Source organism: Endocarpon pusillum, assembly GCF_000464535.1.
Source record: "Endocarpon pusillum Z07020 unplaced genomic scaffold scaffold3643, whole genome shotgun sequence".
NCBI classification, from domain to species: domain Eukaryota; kingdom Fungi; phylum Ascomycota; class Eurotiomycetes; order Verrucariales; family Verrucariaceae; genus Endocarpon; species Endocarpon pusillum.
The window spans coordinates 70,133-80,979 of NW_006916345.1; the positions used below are offsets into that span (position 1 = coordinate 70,133).

Here is a 10,847-nt window from a genome sequence, read left to right on the forward strand (position 1 = left end):
ATACAACAAAAATTCATCAAAGGTGCCCTCATTCAGGCTAAAACTGCCGTACAATTTCGGAAGGATTTAGAAGCTTCTACAGCAGCTGAAAAAGAACGAAGAGAACGAAGAACTCAATCTCAACGTCAACTACAAAAAGGAGGAGTTTTATTGGCTTCGCAGGCTCGAAATATGGTCACACAGCGCGTAGAAGAGGGTGGTACACAGCTCCAGAGGGCCCTATGGCGAGAAGAAGACCTACGAAAAGAGTTAGAAGATGAGCGCCGCAAGCTCTCAAATTTGCAGTGGAGCGTTGAAAATGGCTTCCCATTCGTTGAGGAGTAATAGTTTCCTAATTGAGCGAATTCTGCACTGTCTATACTCATTCAAATTCAATCAGTGGAATCAAGATGCGCGTTACGCTGATTTGCGCGTTACGGTGAGAGCCACGCGCTGCGCGCGGGCTTGTAGGGGGGTACCCCCCTGCAAGTGGGGCCCTCTAAGGGCTCCACCCATTGGGCCACGGCTAGTAACTACTTGCACTTGTTACAGAGTAACCACGAGGGTGCACATGGAGGTGTACTTTACCCGCAGCCGGACCCTGATAGCGCACGCCACTCGAGTACCACTTACCACTTATCATTTACCACTTTACCCTTATCCCTTACCCCTTACCCCTTACCCGTTCACCCAGCCACCGTCAGCCACATCAGCTATTAGGTAATCCATAAGTTACGAGTAATTGACAGACATCAACCGTGGCGCATCTGACTCGAGTCATAACCATGAGGCTGGATGGGATAGGATACCTTCCACGTCCTTACACCTCTTCAATCGTGTGGAGTGGTGATCATAAGGCATTGTCCAAGTTATGTGTTATGTTCACGGTGTCATTAATACTATATATGGACTTTCTAGCCAGTCCAGGGCCGTTGGAGACCTCTATCTTCTCAGCATAATTAGGTCAATAGGGTATCCCGTTCGTCAGCAGTTGAAACTCGTCATATAACTTGGTGCTATAGTTGCCCTCGCTCTTCCGGATACACCCCTTCATGAACTCCGCTGCCTCCCGTTCCGTCTGATCCAGCACGAAGCGGTCCTTGAAATTCTTCATTGTCTCAGGCTTAAAGCAGGGCAACCCGCTATCTAACATCAGTGCCACCAGATGAGACAATTTCTCACTGTACGGTCTACTTGCCAGGAATGCCTTGACAGTGAGCTCCTCGAACCAGCGATACGGCTGCGGATTGGACGATTCTTTGCCCATGACCGCCATCATCTCGGGCGTCAGCTTGAAAGGCGCACGTTCAAACTTGACACCGCCGGGAGCTATGTCAAAGCAGAATCCGAAATCAATGTGTAGAATGTGTCCTGCGTCGTCGATCATGATATTTCCGTTGTGTCGGTCTTTGAATTGGAGCAGATAGCTGATGACACTGTACGCAGCCATGCTCTTAACAAAGTTGGCGCGTGCTTCTTGAAAGCGGATACTATCCTCACCACCATACTTGGTGATGAAGTAATCGTAAAGACCGTTGACTGCCTCACGACCAAGCATGTCACGAGAAATGGAATTCGGTAGGACATCGATGACGCCGCACCCAGGCGCAGTGGCCGTTACCCGATACGGGTACACGTAGACATCCAGACCGCAAGAATTGAATATGCCGCGAAAAGCTGCGATCATCTGAAGCGCCAGAACGTCTTGCCGGCAGTCATCACCAACCTTGAAGATGGCCGATTGCCAAACTTCGAAGGTGTTTGCGGTAGTCAAGCCACCCATCATTGACAAGTCGCTGGCCGACCCAGCACTAATATTCTTGGGCCGTTTTCGTTCCTGATCCTTGGGTGCATCACCAACTAGGTCGCCCACATTCTCCGCACTCTGTTCGTAAGACCTGCGAATGCGAAAGGTGGCCATGAAGGGGGCTTTGGCGTGAGATTGTAGCGGTTTGCCTGACTTGCGATCAATGCCCACAACCACTCCGTCAGGATTGCTGGGAAGGTAAACGCCAATTTCGACCTTGATCATGCGCAGCTCCTCTTCGATCTTCACCTTCTTCTCCGGCTTGGGTCTCTTTATGTATGGTTTCAACTTGCCTGAAATGCTGGTAACCTCGTTGAAGAAGGCGAATTCACGCTCGTAGAAATCTCTATCTTCGAGAGAGAAGCTCGATATCAGACTGTCCATGACCTTGTCGAGCGTGGGCTTGACAGGATCGGGTACTTGAGAATCTTCGTCTTTGTATGCATTCGCTTTGATGTTCCAGATGATTTGGTGAGCGAAGAGCTGAGAAAAGTTCCCGGCTTCAATAATGTACCGCTCTACATATCCCAGTGCATCATATCGCAGACATTGCACGATCTGGGGAACGTAGAAAAAGGTAACGTCAACCGAGTGATAGTCTAGCGCGCGCATACCATACTGTAAGATAAATGGATGATTCCCGTAGGCAGGAAGAAAATATGTCACAGCCTGCATCGGATTGACAGGAGCCCAGTAAAGTAGATACTTCAGCTGAAACGAAACGTCTGAAGGTAGAGTGGGTCCGAGCAAGATTTCAAGAGCATCCGTCTCGCCAGTAGCCTTTTCTGGGAAGTTGAGAAGAAGAAAGCGAATAGCTTGACGAAGTGCTTCAGAGCGAAAGCGAGTCGCCATCTGGATAGCAATTCCTGGTTCAGTGGACCATGCAGTACGGAGTAAAGGGATTAGATCTGTATCTTTGACAGCGAGGTGGGTAGGGTAATGCTCAAGTGGGAAAAGCCAGACTGCCAGGCGTATTCTTTCGCTTTCGATGAGCAGCCGAAGAAGCTCCTGCTTCGGTTGCAGAGTCTGCCGCGTGTTAATTGTTGTCGACCCGATATGCTGAGTCGCGCTTAATGCTGAGAGCACATCAGCCAAGATGCTGAGTTCAGCTTTCATCTGAAGTCGATTGCCACCAAATGACCATACTGGGGGAAAGCTGAACCAGTGAAGTCCCGTAGAAAGAAGCTGGTCTTTGAGTTGCCACGCAGAGTTCTCGCTGAGGCATGTGTTGAAGCGTAGTATCTGCATTGCTAGTAGAATGACGTGAAAATAAACTTCCCTCGCAAGTGGATGAGTTGAAATTTTTCTAAAGGCATCGAGTGTCTTGCGAATCATACGAATAAAAGCTCTTTGAGTATTCAAGCTGCCGAGCCTGATGGCGTTGAAATGACTCGCAAAGACTTGATGCACCCTCAAGTGAGGCGAAATCATGTTCTGGACAAGCTGCTGGTGCTTAAGAATGGCTCCTTTGTCCGAAGGCGCAAATTCTTGCTTGACATAAAACGGATCTTTGTGATTGAATTGGTCGCTGAAGATGCCAACTTTACGATCAATTGTCCTCTCCCAAGCTTGGGCTATTTCGGTCAAGATCCGTGGTTCCATTCTTGGATTTTCATGGATCACTCCAAGCCACAACGATATGCCTAGTTTGATGGACGCCTTGGTGAAGGCCTGGAAGGGTATGTTGACAAGATGATAGACAATAATACTCTGCGGGCCCTTGCTCCGGCATAGCAAAGCAGCAACTCGGCGCAAGACGTCCCTTAGCTCGATGTCCGCAATATGAGAACCTACAGAGACACGATATTCAATGTCATCGAGAAGTGTCTGCACTTCCTGATTTGTACCGTTTGACTTCAGGTAGCCATTCACGACTTGCTCTTTGGTATGTACAAGAGGTAACATGTCGCGGGCATGCTCTGGAACATCAGCATGACGATACTCCTGCCTGGTAGTGTATTGTGCCATGAAATCAGAGGCAACATTGACATTGACATGTTCTGCTTGTCTTTCGATAGCTCGTAACCGTTGGTCCAAAGGTGGTATTATGGAGCCTATCTCAAGCGCGAATGAGCGTCCCAAGGAGACATGGCCGTAAGCTCCTGTATCATCGTACTCTGAAAGATAGGTTTGTAGCAGGCCTTTCACATCCAGCGGAGCACTAGCTAAGACACCTATAACCCATTTTTTGGCATCAGCATAGAAAGTGTTAAGAGTCCGCTTCCGGAACGCATAATCGTCAGACAGCTCCAACGTTATCTTGCCGCGAGTGGAAGTGAATGTTGATTTGAATTCATACTCGTCGATCTCTGCATCAAGACAAGATGACCACATCGTTGTCAAGATTTCGAGCAAGGCGAAAAGAGCCGACTTCTGACACAGAGCTGACGGTACCTGGGAAATTATGCGGTCTGCACATGTTCGGGCTACCTGTTGGACCATAGCAATGCGGTGACAGCATCCAGTCAATATCTGGGCCAGTTGCCGAGACACATACACAGATCCAAACTCCTCGAATTCTCCTGGCACCGCTCTATTGAGGTATATGTTTATAATCTCTTGAGCAATACCACTCATGCAAGTACCCATGTCGCTGTCTTTCATAACTGGGTCAAGGAAGTATTTGAGCACCTCCGAGCAATTTCCAGATCTCGCTCTAAGCCCCTCCACGATAAAAGCTGCGTTAAGATACACCACTTTCGGATAACTCAGGTGCCTGATTTCTGATTCGCGATGAGGGAGGATACTGATCAGATTCTTCTTCTGCTCAGCAGTATGCTGTCCCGTCATAGATCTTCTCAAGATGGTGTTCAGCTCTACGTCGCTTTCCAACAGCTCCGCTCGATCCTCATCAACCAATGGTTCGGAATTCAGCGCTAGGATTCTGAGTTCATGATAGTACTGTTGACCAAGTCTCGATTGAAGAGTGATTCCATGGACTGCGATATTAAACCAAGCCTCACGGGCCATTGCGAGCAGTTCATCGTCTTCTTCAAAAGAACCTTCCGTGTTTTCTGCAGGCTTTCTCGACACAACGACTGCGAGGGGCTTGAGCAATGGCGCTATTTCCTCAGCTGCTTGCTCAATGTTTGGAAGGCGCTTCGTATCTCCTTCAACCACATCTCCTTTGGTGACGATTCGTTCTAGCAGGTGAATAGCAAATATGCGAAAGAGGGGAGTCTGGTTGTCAAGATGGGCAGCGAGATGCATCCTTGCTTTATGGATAGCTTCTATGATGATGGTGTTGTTGTTTTTTAGCGCTTCATTGTTCAGCCTGGAATAGAATCGAAGTAAAGCTCTGAACTCGTTCTCCTTTCCCGTTGTTGCGAGTACCGCCGACTCTTCAAGAATTCGGGCATCCACAACCAGATTGATTCTGCCGACCTTCTGTAGTATCATCGACTGGACCAAAGCAGTTATCCTGTTGTCGTTGCAGCTATTGGCCACCACTGCGATTGCGTGTGCGACATTGCCACAAACAATTGATGTTTCCTCATCACCACTCATCGACAATGATATCACACTTCCCGTTCGAACTCTGGTGAAAGACCCGGAATGATGCTGGTCCACAACATGACCATTAGGAGAAGCGGCTGTATTGTGTATTTTTTCAGTCCCAGAGCCGGAACTGAGCACGTTGCCCAATGAGTACAAGGTTGTAATAACCGCATCCTGAGACAAAATACGGAGAACATGCGCTAAACTTTCGGCGGCAATGGCAACTATGGGGGACGCAGATGTGCCTTGCACAATGAAACGAAGCAAAAGTCGAGCAAAGTTTGCGGCACTTTCGGCCATAACCTCCGCTAAGATGGCAAAACTTTTCAAGACCACGCCAGCAAGATTTTCATCCGCCATTTGCACCTCGTTGCTCATTGAATCTTCGAGCCAGCCGAACAGAACTTCGGCGTCGGCAATACCTTCGTCGACCATCATACAATGCAGGAAGGCTTCTAAGGCAAAAGCCTTCACAGAGAAGGCAAGGCGTTGCTGCCATGCCGAGCTCAGTTGAAGATAGTCCGAACCTTCTTCCAAGACACGTATCTCGTCTGTGATGACCTCGGTAAGATACTCGATCATGGGTTCATCGACGGTCGCATCATGTAAGCCACCAAAGCGTTGTCCTGTCATATAGTGGTCGAGGAGATCTCCTGCTGCTACGGCGGTTTCGCTAGCTACAAACCTCGAAGTGCTGGCAACGACGAACCGCATGAAGCCTTGCTGGAGGAGCATTGCGCCCAGTGGTGTTCCTTTAGCCGCGTACCTTCTGAGGTATTTCCTCCAATCCCGGTACTGATGTTCAGAGTGGGATGAAGTGCGTATGGTAGAAGATGCTGTTTCAACTGCAACTAGAAATCGCTCGGAGAGCATGCCCTGTAGTTGTCGAATGATGTTCACCCTATCTAATGATGGCCAGTAATGAGCATGTGAAGCAGCAGCTTCCATGAAGCCTTTTAGTGAAACGGTGATCGAGACAATTTCGGCAGCGTCCTGATCGTCGTCATGCTGATTGCTTGTATGGTCTTCCTGAGTGATGGGGGAAATGGCATTCAAAGATTTGATACAGTTAGAGATGTAGGCCTCTATACTTGCAGATATGTTTAGTTGCAGTTCTGGAAACCTGAGTCCAATTGCCAGGAGAGCATGAGTAAGGTCATAGGTAAGGGCTTCCCATGGCGAAGGTTTGATATCGTGAAGGAAAGGCGAGGAATGAAAGACTTGTGTATGTGATTCAGGCAAATATTCCCTAAGCTGCACTACCAGTCTCTGGGCATGTTCGACATGTTGAAGACCCGGCGCCGCTTTGCACAAGGCAAGGAGGACATCGAGCTCCCGCAGGCTCATGGGCAGTCTGGAGCTGGGGGCAACGCCGCGCAGGATCCCGTCAAGAAGGCCACTGGGCAGCGATTTAGGTCGATGAAGCGAGGCTGTCAACCTGCTGATTCCCTCGGTCTCCTCGCCATCGCTAGGGGCTAATGACAGTGCCGCCAACTTCATAAAGGCTTTGCGCCGAATACTTCCATTACAACTGTTCCAACGTCAACTCCGGCGCGTATATAGAGGACTTGGGTGGCATACACATCCATTTGGTTACCTCGGTCACCTTCAAGACCACCTGGATGCGTTTTGAGAAGCTCTCGAGCAGCGCAGACCGAAGCATGAGACACTATTTGAAGGGGTACTGCAAGTCCATGCAACGTATTCCCTTGGGGAGTTTGTAGACTTGACCAGGCATGAGCTCCATTGGTTGATATAGAACTTATGGCGGGAATTGTCCGCAAACATGAACCATCTGGTGCTTCTCGAATGGAGATGCACCTTCGACTGGATCGCAAGGTACAAACCTCAATAGGTACGAAAAGCGCAGGTCCTCACTCCGACGTGGCTTGGCAAAGTTCTCGGTTGGGGGACGTTTTATTCCTTCAATGTTGAGGTCAGCACTCGGACTACCGTACACAATTAGGGGACTCCAGCCTCGAGATCCCAGTACGTGCATATCCAAGGGTGATGTATGACGAAACCTATACTACGAGCAAAACCATCTCAAAGTCATCCTCTATACGGAGTACTCCAAAGATTAAGAATACGGCCTCAAGCTTGCTGGATCATCCCCACCACGCAAGTGTCTCGATACCTCAGGCATCCAAAGACCTTTGAAACAGAGCTCCCTGGCAGAAAGACTCTACATCATCACCCAGGTACTACGAGACACCAGCAGAGACCAATTCGGGGCTTATTCACAATCCTGCTTGTATTATGGCACCACAAAACGAAAAGAGCAGTCTTAAACGAGGCAGGGTAATTGTTGATCAGAGGATTGTGGACGTTTTTTGTTTACATTGTTACAGGCTAGCACTAGGGATGAACAGGACGTCAAGAAACCTCGACGGTCCACTAGAATATCTTCGCAGTCACATCCCAAATCTCCTTCTACTCCCGTCATCAATAAAGGTTATCTTCCATCCCCTCTGACCAACCAAGCATCTACAGCAACGGAGACTTACAAGGACGGTACTGTGACTCCGCCGGAGGGTAGACCCAGCCAGATCAGACATCATACACCTGCCTCTTCCCCTAGGCTCAATGCACTTTCATCGCCTCCAGGTGATACACAACCACTCTCCCAGTTCGTCTTCCCTCCTCGAGATCTTGGTGACAGCGATGAGGAGCCGGACGAGAGTACGTGGGGCTACCTACACCCATTGGATGAGCGCTGGGGAAAGAAGTTGATAATGAAAAAGCGGCCGGCTTGTCCAGCCCCTGCAGCGCCCCTTGAGAAAGCCAGGCTTAAGCATAAAAAGCAGGATCGGCCCACTGGTAATCTGGCGAAGGATGAAGAAAGGTATGAAAAGACCAAGAGGGAAGTTGGATTCCCTGCGGGGGGGTACCTAATTGGTCGGCACCCAGAATGCGACGTGCTCGTTGATATCCCAACAATATCAAACAGGCATTGCCTTTTGTTCAGCGAACACAAACATGGCGAAACCATCGCAGTCTTGGAAGACCTGTCTAGCAATGGTACCTTTGTCAATGAAGCAATAGTTGGTCGCAACAAGAGACGGGAGCTTGAGGACGGAGACGAGATCACCATAGTCGATGAAGCAAGATTTGTGTTTAGATACCCTCGGCGCCAACGCGAATCCAGTGCGTTCCGATCTCAATTCCGAATGCTGCAACAATTGGGCAAAGGCCATTTCGCGTCTGTCTATCTCTGTATTGAAAAGGCCACGGGATTCAAATACGCTGTCAAGAAATTCGAAAGACGCATGGGCGACTCTCAGCGGTCACAAACAGAGGGCCTGCAGCAAGAGATTGCCGTCTTGATGAGCGTCAGTCATCCCAATGTTCTGTGCCTGAAGGAGACATTCGATGAAGCAGACGGGGTATATCTGGTTCTCGAGCTTGCGCCAGAAGGAGAATTGTTCAATTGGATCGTGATGAAACAAAAGCTCTCGGAAGAGGAGACTCGAAAGGTCTTCATTCAGCTGTTTCAAGGAATCAAGTACCTGCACGAACGCAACATTGTTCATCGCGACATCAAGCCAGAGAACATTTTGTTGACCGACAAGAACCTCTCGGTCAAGCTGGCTGATTTTGGCTTGGCGAAGATCATTGGCGAACAGTCCTTCACGACCACACTCTGTGGCACCCCAAGCTGTTTGTCATCCTACCGAACCATTGCCTCTCTTATGCTAACCCTCTTAGATGTTGCTCCTGAGATTCTGGCTCAAACTCGCCAGCGTAAATACACCCGTGCTGTTGATGTCTGGTCACTGGGCGTCGTACTCTACATCTGCCTTTGCGGCTTCCCACCCTTCAGTGATGAGCTGTACAGCGCCGAGAACCCCTACTCCCTTGCACAACAGATCAAGATGGGTCGTTTCGATTATCCATCGCCATACTGGGACAGTGTTGGAGACCCCGCCCTTGACCTAATCGACCGGATGTTGACCGTCGATGCCGACCTGCGAATCACAGTGGACGAATGCCTCAACCATCCATGGATCACTGGAAAGTTGGATAATTGGCAGCTTAATGTCAGTCTGAGTGACAGCACAGACGGCCTGACCGGGCAATTGAACCAGCTCGACTTCTCGAAACGCAAGATGGAGCGGCAGAGGACTCTGCTCAGCGCCATCAACGACGTCAAGATCATGAAGAAGATCCGAGAGGATGATCCGAATTCATCGGCGCCACCCACAGAGATCAAAGTGTTTGACAAGAACCCTGATGGCAAGAAGAGGTTGGCTCAGGATCTGGCTGGTCAGAAAAAGGTGCCTGCCAAGGAGAACGATCCAGCAGCTGAGCGGGCTACCGAAGAATTTATGGGTATGGGCGGTAAAGGTGACATGGCATTGTTTGACGATGATGTCTCGAGCCGGTACCTGCCTCAGGAGGTTCCTCAGTGAATTCGGTATCAGTGCATTTGGTGGCTCTTATTTTTCACGCCCTCTTCTTTTCTCCACCTGTTCTCTCTGCTGTTTGCTTCAGGTGCCTCGCAGTGCGAACTCCGTGGGTGTATTAGGGCAAGAATTGCACCTATAGGTTGTTTCTGCTCTCTGTATTCATGTCAGTAGCGAGCTCCGTGCATACCTATAGCTAGCTGCGTCTCGTGTTGTGCATCAGGTTAGATAAAACTCGCTGGAGGCTTGTACGTCGAGGGAGCTGTAGCTACTATATTTGGAAGGAATCGAAGCGATGGGTAGGTGAAAGGATGGGAAATGAATGGACATTGCATCAACGATCTGTTCTGCACCGGGAGCCGCGCTGTTAGCTATTTATTCTTTGATGTATACAGCTGTGCAGCCCTCCACGTCGTAGCATCCGGAAGGCATCTCGAGTCTGCAGGACACGAATCTCTCGACTCGACTCTTCCATCTATTCGGCCCCGGATGATTTCAATGCCGCATCACGAATACCTTACAAGCTTGCGTCCAGGGCGCCTGTCAGGATGCCATGTTCTTCTACCCCCTCGCTTTCCGCCTCTGCTCAACGCCCCTCTTAAACCTAACCTCTGCCTTCCTCCTCTCCCCTCCATCAACCTTGTGGCCCCTCCTGTGCTCCCAAAGCCCCTCCTGGACCTTCAACGTCGCCACGCTCCCATTCGACCCCTTGGTCGGCTGCACATACGGCCCCTCAATCATATGCCCATTCGCCAGCCTTACACCGGCCACTTTCCTCAAGTCAAAAGTCGACTGTCCCTCGTCCAATGCTTTCGTAGGCTCCGTCTCGCCGGCGGGCAGGTTGATGATCAATCTCGTCATCAAGGGCGTTGTTAGCGGCAGCGTCGTCGTCGTCGTCGTCGTCCTTTTCGGCACCTCCACCACCCTCATCGTGCCCACCCCATCCTCCACGAATCGCATATCCCCCCCGATGCCGAACTCGCCCTTGCGGTACTTCTCGCGCCATCGCAGGAGGTAGCGTCGGTCCCGGGCGGGCTCGATGCCGCGCTCGCGCAGTTGGCGCGACGAGAGGTTGAAGAGCTCCTCCCAGGAGGAGAATTTGGCGGTGTACTTGGACAGGGAGCGCCCGATCAGCTTGAGGAAGGTGGCGTGGTCCG

The 10,847-nt window shown here is 50.2% G+C and overlaps 3 protein-coding genes across 3 annotated transcripts in view; 1 reads left to right on the forward strand and 2 right to left on the reverse strand.

The window, feature by feature from the left end:
* Positions 1-943: 943 nt before the first annotated feature.
* Positions 944-6,784, reverse strand: EPUS_03454 (uncharacterized protein; the record flags this gene model as incomplete). Its single annotated transcript, XM_007804811.1, has 1 exon — positions 944-6,784. The coding sequence occupies one exon, from the start codon at positions 6,782-6,784 to the stop codon at positions 944-946; it is 5,841 nt and encodes a 1,946-aa protein (XP_007803002.1).
* A 759-nt stretch (positions 6,785-7,543) lies between these two features.
* EPUS_03455 (uncharacterized protein) lies at positions 7,544-9,696 on the forward strand (the record flags this gene model as incomplete). The annotated part of the gene is made up of 3 exons (XM_007804812.1): positions 7,544-7,585; positions 7,636-8,944; positions 8,993-9,696. The coding sequence occupies 3 exons, from the start codon at positions 7,544-7,546 to the stop codon at positions 9,694-9,696; spliced, it is 2,055 nt and encodes a 684-aa protein (XP_007803003.1).
* A 555-nt stretch (positions 9,697-10,251) lies between these two features.
* The window catches only part of EPUS_03456 (uncharacterized protein), a gene marked incomplete at both ends in the record, with an annotated part of 1,124 nt that continues 528 nt past the window's right edge, over positions 10,252-10,847 (reverse strand). Inside the window, one exon of the mRNA XM_007804813.1 lies at positions 10,252-10,800. Within this exon, the coding sequence (XP_007803004.1) occupies positions 10,252-10,800 (549 nt within the window). The remainder of the gene's footprint in view (positions 10,801-10,847) is intronic.